Source organism: Polypterus senegalus, chromosome 5 (genome assembly GCF_016835505.1).
Source record: "Polypterus senegalus isolate Bchr_013 chromosome 5, ASM1683550v1, whole genome shotgun sequence".
NCBI lineage: Eukaryota > Metazoa > Chordata > Cladistia > Polypteriformes > Polypteridae > Polypterus > Polypterus senegalus.
The window spans coordinates 98282987-98307311 of record NC_053158.1 but is presented as its reverse complement, the minus strand read 5'-3'; the positions used below and the strand labels follow the sequence as shown (position 1 = coordinate 98307311).

The window sequence follows — 24325 nt, the reverse complement described above, 5'->3', positions numbered from 1 at the left end:
ATATATATATATATATATATATATATATATATATATATATGTATGTGTATATATGTGTGTGTATATGTAGATATGAAGATATGTATGTGTATATATATGTATGTATGTGTGTGTTTGTGTGTGTGTGTGTGTGTATATATATGACAGCAGCAATCCAAGCTGTGAGAAAACACTAAAAAGGAGGCGTGTCAGGCGTTGTGGTACATTTTCTGATGCAGCTAGACGAAAAAACTTTGTGGCGCTGCCACCAAATACACAACACAATTACTTTGACAATCATGTTACATTATTTTTAAAATGTTTCCTTTTCTTTTCATAACTTCTTTAACACATGACATGCTAAGCGGTATTTTGCTATATATATATATATATATATATATATATATATATATATATATATACACACTAGCAAAATACCACGCTAGCGGAGAAGTAGTGTGTTAAAGTAGCAATGAAAAGAAAAGGAAACATTTTGAAAATAACGTAACATGATTGTCAATGTAATTGTTTTGTCACTGTTGTGAGTGATGAGTGTTGTTGTCATATATATATATATATATATATATATATATATATATATATATATACATATACATACACATATAAACATATATATCTACATATATACACATACATATACATACACACATATATATCTACATATATACACATACATATACATACACACATACATATATACATACACACACACATATATATACATATACATACATATCTACATATATACACACACAGCTATTTCGTATCAGTGCAATATGCTGCTTGTTAAAACGGATAACTCCGCTCTTACGTGCAAGTCTGCGTGGATATTATGAACTATCGTATTTGTTCAAGTTCTATTTAAATTTTAAATAGAAGGAATTTTTATTTAGTCGACAGAAATATCTTTGGTAGGAATGGTAAAACAGACAGGAATATTATTCCTGAATAAATCAACTCAAACCTTAAACAACTTATAATATTTTGCTCTCCATAAAAATATATCCTGTCTAAATTATACAAGTTAGAAATAAAGTAAACATTAAAAGAACAAACATTCAAATTTCTTTACTCTTATGTAATTTTATATAAAAAATAAACTTAGATTTTAAATATCCCAAAAGATTTTGCTCTCCATAAAAATATATCCTGTCAAAATTATACAAATTCAAATATGAACATGCTGCATAACAAAACCTGGAAATATAAATAACATGTGTTCCTTTCAGCAATAACAAATCAAATCATTCAGTTGTCTTTGCTCATATGTCATTTTAGAGCTGGACGCCTGGCATCTTTTTGGCACAGGTTCGTTTATGTTTGTGTGAGGTTCTGTGTTGTGGAGATTCTCAGGATGGATTGCAGGTGCTCATCAGTGAGGCGACTCCTGTGTGCTGTTTTGTTAGTCTTTATCACTGAGAAGAGCTTCTCACACAGATATGTGCTACCAAACATGCACAAGGTTCGAGCCGCATGTAGACGGACTTTTTGTTCTTCAAAGTCACCAAAGCGCGTGCAAACTCAGTGCGCTCAGTTTATCAGCAAAGTGCGATTTGGGAACACCGTAGTGACGACTTGGTTTAACATTACTTGGCAACAGGGAAAGTGGGGCAAGGTGCACTGGTGCATTTGTGTCTCCCATAAAAGCAGCTTCACTTGAAATCACTTTGTGATTGTGCACGGTAAAACGTCCGCTGAAGTGTCAGATTCTTATTTAATTATTCTGCTTTCTGTATCTTCTGCATTGCATTCAGGTTACCCTGATGTTTTGTCTCATAGTGCCGTCTTAGATTAAATTCTGTAATTACAGCCACATTAGCTCCACAAATGAGACACACGGGTTCAGTAAACATATACTCAGCCTCCCATCGGTTTTAAAGGCTCTATTTTCAGAATCAACTTTTCTCTCAGCATCGTGTGAGCTAGCTTCGCAATAACTTGCAGCATCATACTTGATTAACACGGTAAGTGTTGGCAAGGCAGCTGAAGCGCTGCATTATGGGATCTGTAGTTTATTGTGTTACCAGCGCTTCATATACCTGGGCCATTAATAACAATAATACAGTATATAAAATGATCTCGGGCGGATATAATTACACGGGCGGATGTGGCCCGTGGCCCTTGAGTTTGACAAATATGGACTAAATAGAACTTGAAAAGATATATTTTTTCAAATGTGATCGCGCAATTCAGATAGAGTTGACGCGCACTACAGCCTGCATCCTCCCCTCGCTCTTACTTTTTTACCGTTCATCTAATGAATACACTGAGTATGGCTTTACCAAAACAATCATTGATGGCGAATAAAGTATCCATTATTCGAGTATGTAGATCGGGATATATATATACATATATATATATATACCCGCGTATCGCAGCGAGAAGTAGTGTGTTAAAAAGCTAGAAAAGAAAAGGGAACATTTTAAAAATAACGTAACATGACTGTCAATATACAGTATTTGTTTTGTGAGTGTTACTGAGTGTTGCTGTCATCAAGGATTTGATTATCATTATTTCTTTCAATCAGGTTCGTATTTGTAGGATGTGTTGTGTTCAAGTTACATTCCGTGTTTGTCAATCGTTGTAAAGATGACAGGTTTCTTTCATCGATTCGTTTCTTACTGCATCAATAAACAGCTCGTCTTCTTCTTTATCTGAGACCTGACACACTGCATGCACGTTTTTTTTTTACACTGTCTTCCTTTAGCGGGACATTGACTTTTTCCACCGTGTGCTTTGTTTCCGCAGTAGCTGGATTTATGAATATGCTTATCAGGCGCTTCATATTTTTTGCTGCCTTTTCAATTGTGTAATTCGGTTTTTGTTCAGCGCTCTTTGGAACTGTTGCCTTTTATCTGTGCACTGCGTCAGTTCACGTGAGCCGCTCGGTGTACATGCATCGAAGGTTCCCAGCTGTGCTGGTGCCATCTCGTGCTATGTCCATGGCTGTATTTAATGTTACCTTAGTCCTGGCACTTAAAACTTTCTCTCGCAGTTTCGCTGAGTTTGTGTCAAACACCACCCTGACCATCTCATCTTCCTCTCCATAAACACAGTCCTTCACCCGTGAATATTTAGTGGGAGTTTGCTATTGGATTGCCACTGACGGATGGCCTTATATGGGCAGGCACTAAATTACAAACGCCAGCGGCAGCCTGTCTATGAACTTAATTTAAAGTGTAGGTTTACATCGTGCTTTGTTTCCAGTAGCAGAACTCATGAACATGGTTGTATATGTCACTTTCGCCGCTTCTTATTGTTTAGCTGCCTTCTCAATTATATAATGCATGTTTTCTTCAGCGCTTTTTGGAGGTCTTCCTGGTTTTCTATGTACTGCGTGATTACGTGGGAGGCGTGATGATGTCACACGAAACTCCGCCCCCACGGCGTTCAAGCTCATCTCCATTACAGTAAATGGAGAAAACAGCTTCCAGTTATGACCATTACGCGTAGAATTTCGATATAAAACCTGCCCAACTTTTGTAAGGAAGCTGTAAGGAATGAACCTGCCAAATTTCAGCCTTCCACCCACACGGGAAGTTGGAGAATTAGTGAGTGAGTGAGTGAGGGCTTTGCCTTTTATTAGTGTGTATATAATATATATATATATATATATATATATATATATATATATATATATATATATATATATATATATATTGACAGCAACACTCATCACTCACAACAATGACAAAACAATTACATTGACAATCATGTTACGTTATTTCCAAAATATTTCTTTTTCATTACTTTAACACACTACTTCTCCGCTGTGAAGCACGGGTATTTTGCTAGTCAACAATAAAAACCACAATGGAAATAGAAAAAGAAAAACAAATGCAGAATAACTGATGTAGCTAAGCCACAATGGAACAGAATGAAGTATTTTTTTTTTTCTATAGCTGATGGAGATTGAGTTTTTTTAGAATGTGATACAAAAGAGAAGAGGATATCATTTTTAGAACATTAGAACCATCTAGGCGAGGTTCTACAACTCATTCAGCCCAACAAAGCTCGCCAGACCTATCTACTTAATTCTTCTAAAAAAAAAAAATCAAGTGTCTTTGCCTTTTGAATATTACTAAAAAGATGTGTGTTGCAATTTACTGTCTGCATTGGGCGATCTATAACACACTCCTAAAATAAGCCCTCTTTCCCTAATGCTCTCCTGGTGAAGCCATATTTCCTTATACGATGGGGCTCATCGTCCAACTGAATATGACTTGCATTAAAGTTCTGTTTGACATAAACAACAACTCCACCTTCTTTTCTGTTTTGTTTATCCTTCATAAAAAAATTGTGTCCCTCTGTGTTATACTTCTCCCCATCTTTGTTATTTAGCCAGGTTTCTGTTATTGCTAAAATATCATAATTATGCTCTACTACAGGGGTGCCCACACTTTTTCGGCTTGCGAGCTACTTTTAAAATGACCAGGTTGAAATGATCTACCTACATTAAAAATCAGATATATATCATTTGAAGTTTAAATCACTGTCTGATTGTATGGGTGATTACCTACCAGGTAATGCATGTGGTTGGTCTGCAAGTCGGCAGACATGTGCCACGGGTGCCCTCTCAGTTGCGAGAAGCAGATCATAGAATGTTACATAGTTAACTTTCAAATAATGCAAAGAGTATGCGACATTTGTTTCACCCTATTTTGGGCTCATCAAGCGTACACACTCCACTGCACCCCTCATCGGGAGTCAAACCTCGGATGTCAGACAAACACACTTTGATTGTGACATTGTGAGAAAAAAAATCCTCTTCCAATTCCACATCCAGCCATAGCCTCCTTAAACAATTTTTTTTTTTAATCCCTTCTTTAGTCGATATAAATTGGAAGGCTAACTAGATCACATCCGGAGTTTTGCAGTAGCGTTTGATCATGCGTGCGGGGTGACAAGTGTGTGAGAAGAAGAGAGATCTCAGACTGGCCGGTATGTCAATCAAGTGGCAAATGGCATAGGGAGGATATATGATAAACTAATGTTTAAAAAAATTTTTTTTGAATGCAACGCGTTCTACCTGCACTACCTTTGCGATCTACCGGTCGATCGCGATCAACACATTGGGCACCCCTGCTCTACAACATACAACTCCAACTCACTTGCCTTATTTTTGGTACTGCTAGAATTAAGGTAAGCTATTTTTAATGTGTTACTCCTTTTACATTTAAATGTTTGTTTAGAATTTACATTACTACACATTATTAATTTTACACTGTTTATTCCTTCATGTGTAGTTCTAAACGTAGCCTGTCCTAAACTCCCCACCACCCCTCACCCCCCATTCCATAGTTTAAACAATCCTGAACTAACTTACTCAGATGCCTTCCCAATACATTAGAGCCCCTCCAGTTTAGATATAACCTGTTGTGGCAAAACAGGTCCCATCTCTTTTGGAGTCCCAATGCCCCATAAACCTATACCCTTCTGCCCTTCACCAATATTTGAGTCACCAATTAAGCCTTCTAATCTCTTCAATTTTGCCTGGACTGGCGAGTGGCACAGGTAGAACTTCAGAGAAGACTACCTTATCAGTTATACTTCTCAGCCTGGCACCTTACTCTGAATTTGGATCGCAGTACTGACAGACTACCTTTTATGTATGTAATTTATTCCAACATGGACATTGACAACTGTATCCACCCCTGCTCTGGTCAAGAGCCTATCCACCCTTCCAGTGAGGTCTCCCATCCGTGCCACCCGGAAGGCAACACACTCTGTGAAACTCTCGCTTTGGTCTCTCTAATGATGGTGTCCCCAACTATCACTACCCCTCTATTTCTGGGAACTAGTTTTGAGGTGGCATACCACGTCGGAATCATCAGAGACACCAACCAGCTCCACAAGGACCTGAAAATGGTTTGACACTTTCAATTCTGGGGTTGATGCCCCTGGACAGTGTGCACCCTTTACCTTGTGCCCGTGACCTACCTATCTCTTACCTGTCTGGTCTGGAATTTCCTCCTGCGCCAGCTTAACGGTGCACACTATCTCTCTAAAGGACACCTGGGCCAGGTCCACCAATTCTCTACTACAATGCCAGCCAGCCAACTCTTCCTCCAGTTCAGCCACTCTGAGCTCGAGGTGCAGGATCAGCTGGCATTTCATGCAAATGTATCCCTCATAGAAGACTGGCTCCTCCAAGCTGTCATCTAAAACGTCCAGCATCCAAAAGGATTTGCATTGCACTAGCCTCATTACTAAAATTTGATTTAGCATTACTAAAACTGTCCTTTTTTTATTATTAAAATTAAGTGATTTAAATTAAATCATAAAACTAAAAAACTTTAAGCCAAATAAATTACGTTTTAGAGCTGCTACAGAACCGTAACAACAGTTTTTTGTTTTTTTTTTTGTTTTTGTTTTGTTGTTAGTAGGCATTTATTCCATCCCACCGTATAATGAGGCAGTATTCATTTTAGGCTTTGATGCCAATGCATTGTTGAGATTTTTAGCAGTTTTTTTTTTTTTTTTTACCTTTGAATAAATCAACTTTAAATTACCTTTACCCAATACTGCTTTTGATGGCGTCCTGTAATATGGAATTCTGTTTCACTCCCTTCCACACCAACACCACTACACTTCTTGCCACAGCTTGTTGTGTAAATGTGCAGTCTGTAAACGTCATTCTCCTTGTCATAAAGCTAAGTAAAACATGATTCAGTATTAGTTTTATTGCTCATAGCCATATTAATAAAATTAAAATAATGTTTTCTTCAAATAAAATTAAAAAAAATGTAATAGCACTGCATTCCTCTTTCCCTGTCCCTGTAAACACACGACAAGTGGTAAACTCAAAAACAAATTCATTTGTTTTGTGCTTGTCTATATCTGCGAAATTGCTATAATCTGAGACCCACGTGTATCTGAAAAAAATACCAATTTTTTTCATTTAACTGACATTCAAAATTCACTATCTTTGGATCAAATGAGAGGCCTAGAAAATACAAACTGTTCCTAGGGAAGAAATTTTCTTTCTTGTGGATTACATTTTTACTTTTGTTGACTTAATAATTATAAAATGTAGTATTTTAGTACTATTTTTAAATACATTTGAAATCACTAAAAGGATTATTTTCATATATTCAATGCTTTTAGGACAGCATACCTTAGTTTCTTAAAATTCTGTATGTAATAAGGGTTTAGCAACAATTTTATCACATAGTTAAACATCCTGGTAAAATTCTTGCATTTACTCACTTATTTCAGATGTCAATATTGGCTTTTGAAATGTTTTAAAATCGACTTATTTCAAAAAGTTACATCTTCTTTAAAATTATTATAAAATGCATCACATTTGCATGCCAAGATATTTTCTTTTTATTACATGAATGCCTTAAACAATGACTATAGAAGAGCAAGCTGATAAAGAAATGTCTCCCTGTTTCTGTGGAGTATTTCTTGCTGGGGTAAAAAATGATAACTCTTAGTTGCATGTTGAACAATGAAAAGAGCATTGTAAACACACTATTTTAGTAGTGGTGGCTTTATAATACTTTATGTCTGCCTAACATGCAGTAAAATGAGAAAATATGCAGTTAGAGAAGATTGGTTGGGGAGGGCAGTAAATAACAAATCCAGGGATATCAATAAGTGGAAGACTAGATTGAGAATATGATGGGCAGTCATTTAAAAAAAGAGAGAAGTTGAAAGTTTTTTTTTTTTTTTTTAGGTTATCAGTTCACAGGAAATGTATGAGTCAATATAAAAATAAGTTTAGAATTAAAAATATTTTACTTAAGGAAAATATAAGGAAAAAAGTATTCTGGGTTGATTTATACCCTGCCCAGCCAAAACCTGTTTCTTGCATCATTTCTATAGGTTGTCTCCACTGAGGAATCCGGATGGGCTATGATAGCTTAAGTTGGGATCTACTTTCAAAAAACAAACTTGTATTGGAAAACACATTTTTGCAACAGTTTAAAAAAATAATAAATGCTTTTGATTATTTAAATATTAAAGAGTTGGGTTTTAATTAATATGAATTGTTATTCTTTTTGTTTTAACATGAAATTTTGGTATATAATGAGTTTGCACAAATTCTTAAGTAAAGGAACACTGAAAATAGAAGAGTTATTCAAGAAGTAACCGTATTTTGGTGCTTAAATTGCTTTAATAATAATTTGACAAATTAAATCAGTAGCAGTCTCGTGTACGTGTGATGTATGGTATATTTACTAGTCAAGTTGTATCATAAATGGTGCTACTTATAGATGCCTTGTTGTGTTTCCGCAAGAAGGTAAGTGTATCACATAAGAATGCAATTCTAGTTCATTTCATTTGAACTTCCACATGCTGTACAGTAGTGAAAGTACAGTATCAGGCATTTAAAAAAAAATAATACAGTAATTTGACTTCCACCTTCAATACTACTCTTAAAGCACAATGAGCTGCAAAGTATTACCAAGATAATTCTACAATATAGTATATAATAATGACCATGCATATGCATTTTTTTTGTTATAAAAAAAAAAAATTGTTTTGTTTTGGACAATTGATAACAGGCACCCATAGAAATTTACTAATACTTTCTTGTTTATTTATTTTTGATAATTTGGTACAGATGAATGATGGCCCATTGTGTAAGTGTAGTGCTAAAGCCAGACGAACAGGAATTCGGCACAGTATTTATCCTGGTGAAGAGGTGAGTTACATTTTTTTGTGACCATTTATTTTAAGTATTTGACTGTGTGTGAGCATCTGTTTTTAGTTGACATTTTGACAGAATTCATACAGTTGTCATTTTTGACTGGTAATGCCATTTATCAAAGTTGCACAGAGAATATGATATGTTGTTGATGAGCAAATGTGGTATTGTGGTCACTGAAAGCCAGGAACGACAGGAGACAGACACCAATGTAAAGTAAAAAGCAATTTCTTTATTCTTGGTGAGCAGTAGACCGCAGCAGCTGTCAGCTCAGTTTGCTACAGGCAGCCTCCTGTCAGCAGGGAGTTTCTCTCTTTTTATACCTAACTTGTTTACTAAACAAAAAGAGGAAGTGTGGCAGTTCATTTTCAGGTCATGCAGAGTTTGCAAGTAGCTTAAGATGACACATTAGATCATTACATGCAGAAATACACGGAAGTCTTTAGATAAGAGAAACTGATGGTACACCCACAGTCCCAGGCTTCCCACCCAGCTTAGGCTATGCAATTCAGCTATGGCTAGTTTTGCAAGACAGTTACAGAGCCGGCACTTTGCAAAACATGTACTTCCCTATTCTTCTGCATCATCAGGTTTATAACACTTAAACGGCTATGTGGCAGTTACAATTTAAGAATCCTATTTCAACTTATAAAAGGATTAATGTTATACTGTCTGGTAATGCACAGCACATTCTTATTATAGCTTATAATGATCATCACACATAATAATTGGTTTTATAATATCAAAAGCCACCTTCAAAGTTAGTTTAGTACATTTGTCTTACAAGAATACACTCTTACAGCTTAGTGTCTGTTTTAGGCTACATTTGTTCAATTGGCTTAATTCATATTATTCTTTCTCAGTATTGTATAATTGTAAGCTGTATGAATATAAATAGTTAACATTGGCAGCGTTGTTTTGAAATAAAGTACAGTACTTGGCACAGCCATTAGTTATTTATTAGTATTTAAAGTGCTTTCCACATTTCGTGAAGAATCTTTTCATTTGATTTCTGCTGATTTCAGTTTCTATGAAAGGCTTTACTCATTCCAACTTGACACACCGGTAACCCAGTTCTGCATTTCATTACAGGATAAATTGATGTAATCCTTGCAGCATTTATTTTAACTAAAGGTTTAATTTTGGTTTGCTAGAAATGCTTGTAATAATTACTAACTGTTATCTCAGCATCTTGTACGCTCACCATTGTCAGTATGTGTTTCGGGTACACTGTGTTAGGCTTAAGATCATTTTTTTCTGAGGCTAGATGGGGATAAGCTGTTATATAACGTTACCCTGTGTACAGGGTGGGCCATTTATATGGATACACCTTAATAAAATGGGAATGGTTGGTGATATTAACTTCCTGTTTGTGGCACATTAGTATATGTGAGGGGGGAAACTTTTCAAGATGGGTGGTGACCATGGTGGCCATTTGGAAGTCGTCCATTTTGGATCCAACTTTTGTTTTTTCAATAGGAAGAGGGTCATGTGACACATCAAACGTATTGGGAATTTCACAAGAAAAACAATGGTGTGCTTGGTTTTAAGGTAACTTTATTCTTTCATGAGTTATTTACAAGTTTCTGACAACTTATAAAATGTGTTCAATGTGCTGCCCATTGTGTTGGATTGTCAATGCAACCCTCTTCTCCCACTCTTCACACACTGATAGCAACACCGCAGGAGAAATGCTAGCACAGGCTTCCAGATTTTGTTCAGTGATGAGGCAAATTTTTATGTGAATGGTGAAGTTAACAAACAAAACCACCGCTATTGGTCTGACATTAACCCACATTGGATAGATCCCTCCAAGACTGTTGGAACAAAAAAATTGATGGTATGGTGGGGTATATGGGGTACAAACATAGTGGGGCCATTCTTCATCAATGGAAACCTCAAGGCCACTGGATATGCTAAATTGCTACATGATAATGTGTTTCCCACTTTATGCACTGAAGCTGGCACGTTCCCTGAGTTTTTCCAGCAAGATGGTGCACCACCACATTATGGGTGTCAGGTCCGAGCATTACTAGATGAACAGTTTTCTGGAAAGTGGATTGGTCGTCATGGGCCAATTGAATGGCCCCCAAGGTCTCCCGATCTGACCCCCTTAGACTTTTATCTTTGGGGTCATCTGAAGGCAATTGTCTATGCTGTGAAGATACGAGATGTGCAGCACCTGAAACTACGGATACTGGAAGCCTGTGCTAGCATTTCTCCTGCGGTGTTGCTATCAGTGTGTGAAGAGTGGGAGAAGAGGGTTGCATTGACAATCCAACACAATGGGCAGCACATTGAACACATTTTATAAGTGGTCAGAAACTTGTAAATAACTCATGAAAGAATAAAGTTACGTTAAAACCAAGCACACCATTGTTTTTCTTGTGAAATTCCCAATAAGTTTGATGTGTCACATGACCCTCTTCCTATTGAAAAAACAAAAGTTGGATCCAAAATGGCCAACTTCCAAATGGCCACCATGGTCACCACCCATCCTGAAAAGTTTCCCCCCTCACATATACTAATGTGCCACAAACAGGAAGTTAATATCACCAACCATTTCCATTTTATTAAGGTGTATCCATATAAATGGCCCACCCTGTGGTTTGCAGTGATGGCCAAGAAAAGATGTAATCTCTTTTTTTTTTTTTTTTCTTGGAAAGTGGAGATAACAAACATTTTGGTAGAATGACCTTCTATGGAGACCAAAACTGAACCACAGGAAACGATATGTTAATGTCCATGAAAAAAATCTTGTGTTACTCATGTCACATAATCAACACATCAAGTAATCTAGTTGTATACTCAAAATTGGCAAAATCATGCATTTTTTTGTTAAAATATTTTTAAATGGATACTTTCAAATAATCAGAGCAATGCGTTCACATGGGATCAAGCTTTTGAATTGAAGATGGCCACTTCTCTCTCATTCATTGCTAAAGTGTCCTGTCTTCAATTCGAAAGCTCAGTCTTGTGTGAACTAATTTCTTCTGCGTTCACTTCAAAGCCAAGAATGTACCTATGTTGGCGTACATTTTAAGATTGGATGCTTATCAAAAATATATGTATTCATATCTTTTTCACAAAAATGAAACTTATCTTGGTGAGACTACACCATTTTTACATGTTGTAAAACAGTGTCTCAGTATTTTTGATAGAAAGAAAATGAGTCAGTAGGTGCCAGAAGGCACACCAGAATTAATTTCAAAAACAAGCAAAGGTCAGAATCATAAAAGTATGAAGCAAAAAAGGAACAAAAAGAATTTCAGAAAACTTGCCAATAGGGCCTACTAGAGTTGAAAGGCTAACTGCTGTAAATTTTAGAGTTTTGTCGAGAATATCCACTGAAGGATAACTAGGATACAAATGCCACTATATTTATAGCGTCATATTTGATGATCAGTGATGCAACTGAATTGGTCATGGTTCCAACTGGAGTGACTCATATAAACTATGAAATCAAGACGTTAATAAAAACAAGCTTTTTCGATTCAAGTCAAAATAAAATTTAAACCATAACAATGAGATCTTCATCATTTATAAACAGAAAAAATATGTATATTTAAATTTATATATATATAAAATGTATCCACTCCAATGCTCTAAATCATTGTATGGAGTTTACACAATATAGAGTGTTTGTTTTGTTGGGATTCCTTGTTTCTTTAGTTAGTTCTTCACTCCTCAATGGCATGTGTTAGGCATAGGTACACAGTATCATGTATTTTTATTTATTTATTAATTTTTTTAAATCTCATTTAATCGTAAACATACCTCACAAATGAGGCTTTTTCTTTGAAGCGATTTTCATTTTCTGGAAAAAGATGGCATAGGTTTACAGGGTGTAACCAATGTCATAATTGTTAACAAAATAAATCATTTTAACAATTTGACAAACTGGACCATTTTGAATAGTAAAATGCTAGCACAAGGTAGCAATCTTGATCTGAACACTTTTTTTTCATTATTGTATTTTTTTGATTTTGTTTTATTAATTAAAAATTATATTGTTTGCTTTGATTATTTTTTTTTTAAATATGCATTTACTCTTGGATCTTTGTATATGATAATTTAAAGTACGCTAGTTAGCAACATATTTTTTGTTTTGCCAGTATATTTTATTCTAATTTAGGTTAGTAATTTCAGGTTAGAGTTGCTAAATTGAGAGACTTGTTTTATGTTGCAACTGTACTACCCATGGTGGAAAATGATTTTGTAAATTGGAAATTTTCCATTAAGCAAGGTAAGTAATGAGGGGCACTACTAGTTCATAACATTTTTTTCATCTATATAGACAACTAACAAATAGAAATGCAGGTAAATGCTGATGCCATTTATATCCTCTTCAACCATCATAATATTCTGTTTTAATTTTCTAAACAACCAAAAACTTTCTTCTAGTAGGCGGGGTCATTTTTGTCCCTCTACAAATGATCGAAGACTTATGTTTGGCAAATTTTAAAACTAGTTTTTCATTGGCCTTGATTCCACTCATTATATTCTCAGGAGACTGCCTTTCTTGTAAGTTACATAAAAATATTTGCTACGTAACTAATAAAATACAATGTTAAATGTTTCTCTTCATAAGCTCCAATTTCACACGCACCTGGACTACTCACATATGTGCATATTTGTGTGTTTAATATATATTTTTTACCCCTAGCAGCTACTGGCAAGATATGCTTTTAATTGTACTGTAAGATGTAACAAAAATATATTAAATTAAAATTGAAAGCTACAGTCATGCTTGAAAGTTTGTGATCCCTTTAGAATTTTCTATATTTCTGCATAAATATGACCTAAAGTATCATCAGATTTTCACTCAAGTCCTAAAAGTAGGTTAAGAAAAACCAGATAAACAAATGAGACAAAAATATTATACTTGGTCATTTATTTATTAAGGAAAATGATTGAATATTACATATTTGTGAGTGGCAAAAGTATGTGAACCTTTGCTTTCAGTATCTGGTGTGACCCCCTTTTGCAGCAATAACTGCAACTAAACGTTTCCGGTAACTTTTGATCATTCCTGCACACTGGCTTGGAGGAATTTTAGCCCATTCCTCCGTACAGAACAGCTTCAACTCTGGGATGTTGGTGCGTTTCCTCACATTAACTGCTCGCTTCAGGTCCTTCCACAACATTTCGATTGGATTAAGGTTAGGACTTTGACTTGGCCATTCCAAAACATTAACTTTATTCTTCTTTAACCATTCTTTGGTAGAACGACTTGTGTGCTTAGGGTCGTTGTCTTGCTGCATGACCCACCTTCTCTTGGGATTCAGTTCATGGACAGATGTCCTGACATTTTCCTTTAGAATTCACTGATATAATTCAGAATTTATTGTTCCATCAATGAAGGCAAGCCGTCCTGGCCCAGATGCAGCAAAACAGGCCCAAACCAGACCACCACCATGTTTCACAGACGGAATAAGGTTCTTATACTGGAATGCAGCGTTTTCCTTTCTCCACAAAACATTCTTTCAATAGCCTTCTGGTTTGTCCACGTGATCTTTAGTAAACTGCAGACGAGCAGCAATGTTTTTTTTTTTTGGAGAGCAGTGGCTTTCTCCTTGCAACCCTGCCATGCACACCATTGTTGTTCAGTGTTCTCCTGATGGTGAACTCATGAACATGAACGTTAGCCAATGTGAGAGAGGCCATCAGTTGCTTAGAAGTTACCCTGGGGTTCTTTGTGACCTCGCCGACTATTACACACCTTGCTCTTGGAGTGATCTTTGTTGGTTGACCACTCCTGGGAGGGTATTAATGGTCTTGAATTTCCTCCATTTGTGCACAATCTGTCTAGCTGTGGATTGGTGGAGTCCAAACTCTTTAGAGATGGTTTTGTAACCTTTTCCAGCCTGATGAGCACCAACAACTCTTTTTCTGAGGTCCTTGGAAATCTCCTCCTTTTGTTTTTGCCGTGATGCACTTCCACAAACATGTGTTGTGAAGAGCAGACTTTGATAGATCCCTCCCTGTTCTTTAAATAACAAAGGGTGCCCACTCACACCTGATTGTCATTGTCATTGATTGAAAACACTTGACTCTAATTTCACCTTCAAACTAACTGCTAATCATAGAGGTACATATACTTTTGCCACTCACAAGAATGTAATATTCGATCATTTTCCTCAATAAATAAATGACCAAGTATAATATTTTTGTCTGATTTGTTTAACTGGTTTCTCTTTATTTACTTTTAGGACTTGAGTGAAAATCTGATGATGTTCAGGGTCATATTTATGCAGAAATATAGAAAATTCTAAAGGGTTCACAAACCTTCAAGCGCAACTGTATATAAAAACACTTTTTAAATGTGTATTTTGCAGTTGCCTAATCACAGCAATGGTTTTCCTTTTTTTTTTTTCCCTAGAGTATTAAGGCATGTCGCCCAATGACAAACAATGCTGGTCGCTTATTCCACTACAGAATAACTGTATCTCCACCCACTAACTTCTTAGTAAGTAATTAAATATTTTTTATTAAAGAACTTACATTACACTTATGTCTCAAAATTATACATTTTAAGCAAGATTGACTTAACAACATGGTATTCCTCTTGGTGCTTTTTTCTGTACACTTCTCTTTTATTCTTTTTTTCTGTTTTGAAAGATGTTATGAGTTTTGTACATATCTGACTACTTTAATAAATCTAGTTCTTCCAACCAAGATACCTAATATGTATTATGATTTATGTAATTTTGTTGAATCTGTATAACTTATACAGCCTTGAAAAGGTATTTAGTCCCTATTGCCTTTTTTCTCATAAATGATTATAACAACCTGAGATTTTGATGAGTTTCAACAGGAATTAAAAAGAAAGAAAATTATAATCTCTCCTCCCCTATTCAGTACCTGGTTGAACCATCTCTTATACCTATTACAACAAGTAGTCTGTTTGGAAAGTCTTTATGCACATTCTGATGGAGAAACATTTATCCCTTCCTCTTTCCAAAATTGTTCAAATAGTGCCAGGCTCGTTGAGGATTGGTTGTGGACAGACATTTTTTGGTCATGTCCCAAATTTTTGATGGGATTAAGGTCAGCATTCTGACTAAGCCACTCAAGGACATTGATTTTTTTTATTTTTAAACCACTCCATTTTTGTTTGAGTGACCTGCTTTGGGTAATTATCCTGTTAATTGATAAAGCTCTTCCCAAGTTTACATTTTGAAAAAGGGGGTAGGTTTTTGTTCAGGATCTATATTTACTGTGTAGCATTCGTTTTTTCCATTAATCCTGATCAGATTGTTGGCCCCTGCTGCTGAAAAATTGCACAATGCATACCATTTAGTGCTCAAAAAGTGTCACTGTAGCCTCATCAGACCCCAAGACTTTGTACCACATCTCTTTGGTATCCACCAAGTGATGTTTTACAGATTCTTCCCTGCCAAGGACATGTTATTTATTTAGCAACATGGTAGCCTCTGACAGGTGACATTCTTGTTTGCTGACTAACATTATAAAAATGGCCTAACCTAGGCAGTGTGGTTGTAGTTTTATATTTTTTCAATTTCTGTATTTTGGGGTGCAGTGAACCCCAAAGTTTGTTTGCTGACTTTCAGGAAGTCTTGCACTCTTCCTCAGATCTGTGCTTCCCTGTAAGTATACCCCTGACTTGTTTTGAATGAAGTTTTGTCTTAATTTTCGTTTGCTTTATGACATAAATATATTGTTAGACCTAAATGAGAGGGGCTATTTATCCTTGTTTAACACAGGCGATCCTTCCAATTCTTGCATAAGTGGACTCCATCAACAAATTAGGGGAGTTTGTAAGGTAATATATTGCACTTAAGCAAAATTAGCTCTAAATTTATAAAGGGTATGAAAACTACTTCATCTCACAATTTTACAAATTGTTGAAAGCTTTTCAGTATGTTTCTTTTGATTTGGTATATTGTATACATTTTTATTGATCATCTGGAAAAAGTCATACTTTCTTACTTTGCTAAATTGTAAGATTAGCACCTGAGAAAATAATGTGAAAATGGTTTTGAAAGATAAAGACCTTTTCAAGGAACACGTGTATAAATTCTTTTCTGATTTTTTCCTGTTCAACAGAAGTAGTGGACACATACAGTATACCCAACATTCATGAATAAAATATACTTTTAATCGGCTCTTTTCAGATGAAGATAAAATCAATAAAATGTATTTGGAACAATGAAAATAAGGATATTTAGTTCTGTTCAGTGTTTATTCCACTTTAAAATGAGTACGGTTTCACAACAAAGCATTATTCATAATTGTTAGTTAAAGTAATGACGATGGAAGGTCAGGGACACAAATAAATGGGCCTTATTCTGTTAACTAGTGTGTAAAATGTTTGTATGCATTGCTTTTTCTCCTAAGCAAGTCTCATGCTGCATAGAATCACAATGGTATCATTTATGTTTTGTTTAAGAGAAGAGGAAAGAAATTCTTGATTTTAGCCCATCTTAATTTTACTTTAATGACATTGTATACATAGTTCTGTTCTGTATTTTTTGTATTGTCATGACAGTTTTGTAAATAAGGTAAACTTATTTTTAGAAACTATTAAACATTACATTATGTTGCCCTTCATTTACAACAGTTGCAGTCAAGTAGTATACAAAATATAAATTAGGACTGTATATTATCAGAAGGGTTTGTATGGTCTTAAATAGTCACTTTCGAACAAATACCTATAGTTTCCTTTTATAAGCCTTTTATAGTTTCCTTTTATAATCTACATCAACTTTTGTAATACTGTCTCGCTTGTTTGATTTTTTTTTTATTTTTTTTATTATATTAGACTGATCGTCCAACTGTTATTGAATATGATGATCATGAGTACATCTTTGAAGGCTTTTCTTTGTTTTCTCATACTCCACTTACTAATGTAAGTTTTACTAATTTAGAATGTATACATTTATTTATAGATCGTTAATGTATAAGTAATTTTTGCCTTCCTGTCATTAATAATGCAGAAACAAATAAATACATATACAGTGGTACCTTGGTACATGTCCGCTTTGGAATAAGTCCAACTTGGTATGCGTCCTGTTTGGACGCGAAAAATTTTGCTTGGTATATGACCTTTGTTTGGAATACGACTCGCGTGCTAGAACACCGCACACTACCCTTGTTTACCTCTCTCGAGACAAAGCCACGACTGCCCACGAGCGTCAGTACGCCAGTTGCTAGCATTCAGTGAACAACCCGTGCTATAACTCTATGTGAAGTTTCACGTGATTTTGTGTTTTTTTACGTAGATTTGAATTGGTTGTTGAAAAGTATGAAGGTGGCATGCATATCCGGGACATGGCTGCTGCATACCGTATGCCGAGAACAACGGTATCTACGATTGTGAAAAACAAAAAACACTATAACAAAGTAAATTGAGGTTAAATTATCATTTATTTCATCTAATTTTTTTTTGTATTTATGTATTTTAGTATTAAGCAGTGTTTAAATTATTTTATACAACCCCATCGATGTGTAATATGACAATAACAATAGGATTTTTTTCATAGGAACGGATTCATCATTTTCCTTTCTTATGGGAAAATTTTTTTTGGTATACGTCCTATTTGGTATAAGTCAAAGGATCTGGACGGGTTTAAGGATGTATACCAAGGTACCACTGTATTAAATTCTCCTGATATTCTGGGTTCAGAAGGAAGAAATACAATTAAAAGTATTTCATGTAAAGATGTCGATACAGAGAGTGTAAGTTTTCTTATTATAATTTTTTACTTTGTTTTGGGTTTTTTTGAAAACCCCTTTTTCCTTTGATGAAACAGACTTGAAAGCAAAAAAAATAATAGAAGGCATACAAGTTGAATTCCAGTCACTTTGGCTTTAATAAGAACAAATCAATATGTCTGCATATAGTATTTGAATCTCTAATAGGATCTAGATGTATTCTCTTGTCCACAAAAGCTTAATTCACTTTCACAAAAAATATTGCTACAAAAATAAAGTGATGTGAAACATTAACAGTATATGTTTGCAAAATCCTTTTATAGAGAAGGATAGCTGCTGGCACTTTGCCACAACTTACGGCTGTGAATATTTTTGATCATGTTGGTTGGCAAAGACTCGGTGACCTTGATGACTTGTCTAAAGAACGCTCAGTAACAAATTTGAGAAGAGCAACAGGACTGTTTTGGTCCAATTTTTTAGATTCTTTAACGTGTACCCTGAGGGGTGAATACCATCTGATTAAAGTGTATGTTTCAAAATTCCTTTTATAGACAGTAATGATTCTGGGACATCCTATACTAGCATATACACTTTGCCCCAACTATAGCTATGAAAATCTTCACTTATGTCCTAAATTTGGAAAACCATATTGATCTCCCTGGCTATCTAGTAAAGTAGTTATGAAATAAAGAAAAATTAAAAATTGCTGATATGGTTAAGAACAGTTAAACATGACATAACTGGTGATTTTAATGGTACATGTATAGTTATTCTCTTAACTGGTACAGAATGAAAAGGATGTGACAATGTTCTTGAATGAATTATTGAGAAATAGGCCTTATTGCTAAATCTCCATTTGGAGAAATATGGTGCCAAATGGCTGATTAGAATTTATACAATTTGTAAGGATGCAGAGATAGCAACAATTATAGCATTCAGCTAGTGGAAAGAGGAGGTTTTGAAGCTGGTGCTTAAAATGTATAGGAAGTGGCAGCTTTTTATGTAGTAAATCTTTAAAGCAGTTAGGCAGTAATTGACCAGCCCAAATTGTGAATTTGAATCATGAAACCTCATAAACATACATTATTTTAAATATCTACTACAGAGATTATCTTAAAGTTAATTTCATTAACACAAAGTATCATTTCAGTTTGATTTTAACTTTCTCGATAGGAGAGGGGATCAGAGATTCCTGATTTTAACCAGTTAATGAAAGTTTATTTTAAAGGAATACTTTACCCCAAAATTACATTTTTTAAAATGTTGGTAACTCCATGTAGTTTGTAGTGGTGTGTTTTAATCACATGTTGTTGTGGAGAAATTACATATTGAATATTCAAACTCAACAAATGAAAGTGTCCATTGAGGTGAAAAAAAATTCTCACCTACTTCATGTTGCATGCTCCACGTGTTTGATATCCTTTGGTATGGTCAAAGTGTGCAAAATTTTCGCATTCTTTTCTAAAATATTATTAACTGCCTCTCCCCCTCATTCATTGATCGAAAGTGTTGTCTTTTTTTGGAAAAACATTTTTCCTACTTACTGTGAATTCCGTGTTTCCAGGAAGTAACTGTTAGAAAACAATACACACAATTTGTATGTTTTTTTTTTTTTAAAAAAGTTTATCTTGCCCAGCCTTATGAACTACATCGGTAAGTAACTATAAAATAAGTCATTCTTTATGGGTGGAATATTCCTTTAATGACAGTGCATGCAGAGTTTTACTGAATTTTGGAAGAAACATATAATTTCGAAAAAGAGAAAAGAGCTTGACCAACAGCAGCCCATTGTACTTCATGTGGGAACAACTTTGGAAACCCAGGGTGTTTTTTTCTTCTTCCATAGAACTGTATAGTTCAGAAAAAAAATAAAAAAGAAGCATAACTTTTTGTTCTTCTGTATTTAACTTCATTACAAGCTTGCAAGTAATGTTGATTTATTTTAAGAAGTGAGAGTGAAGATAAAATAAAGATTCTTCTTTTTTGGCTACTCCCATTAGAGGTTGCCACATTGGATCATCTTTTTCCATATCTTTCTGTCTTCTGCATCTTGTAGATGATGGGTGTAACAGAGCAGGTCCTCTCTCACCACATCCATAAATCTTCTTCTCTTAGGCCTTCCTCTTTTCCTCTTGCCTGGCAACTCTATTTTTAACATCCTTTTCCCAATATACCTGACATCTTTCCCCTACACAATCTCTCCTCTCTGACTTTGTCTCCTAACCTTCCAACCTGAGCTGACCCTCTAATGCACTCATTTCTGATCCTGTTCATCCTCGTCACACCCAATGCAAATCTTAGCATCTTTAACTCTGTCACCTCCAGCTCTGTCTCCTGCTTTCTGGTCAGTGCCACCGTCTCCAACCCATATAACAAAGCTCGTCTCACCACTGTCCTGTTGACCTTCCCTTTCACTCTTGCTAATACCCGTCTGTCACAAATCACCCCAGTCACTCTTCTCCACCCATTCCACCCTGTCTGCACTCTCTTTTTCACCTCTCTTTCACAGTCCCTGTTACTCTGTACTGTTGATCCCAAATATTTAAACCCATCCACCTTCCCCAACTGTACTCCTTGCGCTCTCACCATTTCACTGACCTCCCTTTCATTTACACACATGTATTCTGTCTTGTTCCTACTGACTTTCATTCCGCTTCTCTCTGGAGCATATCTCCACTTCTCCAGGGTCTCCTCAACCTGCTGTCTACTCGCTACAGATCACAATGTCATCAGCAAACATTATAGTCCACAGGGACTCCTGTTTAATCTCGTCTGTCAACCTGTCCATCACCATTGCAAATAAGAAAGGGTTCAGATCCGATCCCTGATGTAATCCCACCTCCACCTTGAATGCATCCATAACTTCTACCTTAGACCTCACCACTGTCACACTTCCCTAATATCTTACATACTTCTCTGCCACTCCCGACTTCCTCATACAATACCACAACTCCTTCTGAGGCACCCTGTCATATCCTTTCTCCAGGTCCACAAAGATGCAATGCAGCTCCTTCTGGCCTTCTCTATACTTCTCCATCAACACCCTCAGAGCAAATATTGCATCTGTTGTGCTCTTTCTTGGTATGAAACCATGCTGCTGCTCACTAATCATCGCCTCCCTTCTTAACCTAGCTGCCACTATTCTTTCCCATAACTTCATTTTGTGTCTCATCAATTTTATCTCTCTAGTTATTACAGCTCTGCTCTACCCCCTTATTCTTAAAAGTCAGTATTAGTACATTTCTTAGACAGCCTCTCACTTTCCAAGATTCCATTAAACAATCTGTTTAAAAACTCCAGTGGCATCTTTCCTAAACACCTCCACCTCCACCTCCACAGGTATGTCATCTGGACCAACGGTCTTTCCATTTTTCATTCCCTTCATAGCTGTCCTTACTTCATCCTTGCTAATCCGTTGAACTTCCTGATTCACTATCTCCACATAATCCAACCTTCTCTCTCTCTCTCTCTCTTCATTCATCAGCCCCTCAAAGTACTCTTTCCATTTTCTCAACACACCCTCCTCACTTGTGAGCACGTTTCCATCTTTATCCTTTATCATCCTAAACTTTCCCAGCTTGGTCCCTCTGTATTGTCAATCGGTACAGGTCCTTTTCCCCCTCCTTAGTGTCCAGCCTCTCATACAACTCATGGTACGCCTTTTTTTTAGCCTTTGCCACCTCTCTCTTCACCTTGCACCATATCTCCTTGTTCTCCTGTCTACTTTCTGCATCTCGCTGACTATCCTACTTCCTGCTGTTGAATTGTATTTATATCCCTTATGTATTATACCTTTGTGATGCCTGAGATGAGGTGAGCATGCTTTTTATCATACTACTTCTAGAGTTTAATTAACTACTGTACCTTAGTCAAGGTCTCATGGTACATCACTTTGCTTAAACATGTATGCATGTTGGATTTTTTTCCTCAGATTCCACTATGCAGAGTAATCCGGTTCAATATAGACTATACCATTCATTTTATTGAAGAAATGACGCCAGAGGTAATTTTTTTTTTTTTTTTTTACAAATATATATTTAAAGCTTTGTAAAGTAAAACAAAGAAACATGAGTAAACATAAAAACAAAGACAGACATGTGAAATACCTTGAAGTTACTGAACATTCAGAGTATTGTTTTGGAACTGGTTTAACTATTAGATATTGATAAATATGTGTAATACCTACAGTGCATGAATCCTCTTTAATAAAACCCCTGTGTGCGTCCAGGTGTCCGTGTGTGTCTTCTGGTGAAGTGCGTATGCGCGGGCCGCACATGTTCAGTCTCTCCCTGTGCGAAAAATGGAATGAGAGGTAAAGAAAAGTTAGAAATTAAAACAACTCTTTTTTGTAATTAGTATAACCTTAAAATTCAGACAACATAAAGCATAGTCAGTGTTTAATGTTTGCAATGCACCATCTGTTTAATGTATATTTTACATGCATATAGTAAAAAAAATGCATTGCATAGATAAATAGAAGTACCGCATAAGTGAGGCAACAAACCGCAAACTGAAACTGAAACTGTAACTTGATTAGACTGATAGAGTTAGTAATAGTCTTATTTAAATCCATTAAACATTCTTGTGGTCTGCTCTAATTAATGTAGCAAAATTAAAGCTGAAATTCTGTAACTAAATAATTGATGCCTTTGCAGTCTCACCATTAGATACTTCTATCTGTGTGACAATCAGTTGGCAGCAGTGGAATTGGTATAATCTATTAGTATTTTATACCTCTGATCTTTTTTTTCTGTTTAGGCTTACCTTTATTAGATTATGGTTAAGAGCCTATGTACAGTGATCCCTCACTATATCGCGCTTCGACTTTCGTGGCTTCACTCCATTGCGGATTTTAAATGTAAACATATCTAAATATATATCACGGATTTTTCGCTGGTTCGCGGATTTCTGCGGACAATGGGTCTTTAATTTAAAGTACATGCTTCCTCAGTTTGTTTGCCCAGTTGATTTCATACAAGGGACGCTATTGGCGGATGGCTTAGAAGCTACCCAATCAGAGCATGTATTACATATTAACTAAAACTCCTCAATGATATACGATGTGCTTCCTGAGCGGTGCTTGATTGTTTGCTTTTCTCGGTCTCTCTCACTCTTTCTGACATGCTCTGCACCTGACGGAGGGGGTGTGAGCAGAGGGGCTGTTTGCACAGAGGCTGTTTGCCTAGAAGATATGGACGCTACTCTAAAAAATGCTGAAAGACTACCTTCACATTGCTCCTTTCTTTGCGGCTGCTTTATCGCGGTGCGCATACTTAAAAGCCCAACAGCATGTATTGATTTTTTGATTGTTTGCTTTTCTGTCGTGCGCTCTCTCTCTCTCTCTCTCTCTCTCTCTCTCTCTGACATTCTCTGCTCCTGACGGCACTCCTTTGAAGAGAAGATATGTTTGCATTCTTTTAATTGTGAGAAAGAACTGCCATCTCTGTCTTGTCATGGAGCACAGTTTAAACTTTTGACTAAAGGGTGTTATTTCATGTCTAGAGGGCTCTAATAATGTTAATAGTGTGGGAGAGTTTATAAGGGCTTAAAATCTATAAAAATAACCATACAAGCATATGGTTTCTACTTCGCGAATTTTCACCTATTGCGGGGGTTCTGGAACGCAACCCCCACGATCGAGGAGGGATAACTGTATTAACTTTAACATCCATGACTTTCATGCTATTTTCTAACAACATTATCCTGTCAAAAGATAGGGATTGACTGTGTAAATGTAAATATACTGTAGTTTTAAAATTTTTTTGTTATTTATTATTTTGTTTTATTTACTATTCAATCACCATCCTTGGTTTCTGTAAGTAAGCCTTTTGTAGTGAATCTACAATGGACACAGATGACAGAGTACTCGAAATTTTGTTTATATTAAATAGTTAAAAAAATTATACTTCCTTAATCAAATGCAGCTGTTATTTTATACTATGGTATGTCAGCCTCAGTACCTAATAATTCATAATTTGGTATTTTGTTAGT

General features: G+C 35.8%; 1 protein-coding gene across 1 annotated transcript in view; it reads left to right on the top strand.

Moving 5' to 3' along the window:
* The window catches only part of drosha (drosha ribonuclease III), a 149438-nt gene that overhangs the window by 52698 nt on the left and 72415 nt on the right, over window positions 1-24325 (top strand). Inside the window, exons 7-10 of the mRNA XM_039753150.1 lie at window positions 8573-8653; window positions 15039-15125; window positions 17442-17528; window positions 22266-22337. Coding sequence (XP_039609084.1) covers window positions 8573-8653; window positions 15039-15125; window positions 17442-17528; window positions 22266-22337 — 327 coding nt within the window. The remainder of the gene's footprint in view (window positions 1-8572; window positions 8654-15038; window positions 15126-17441; window positions 17529-22265; window positions 22338-24325) is intronic.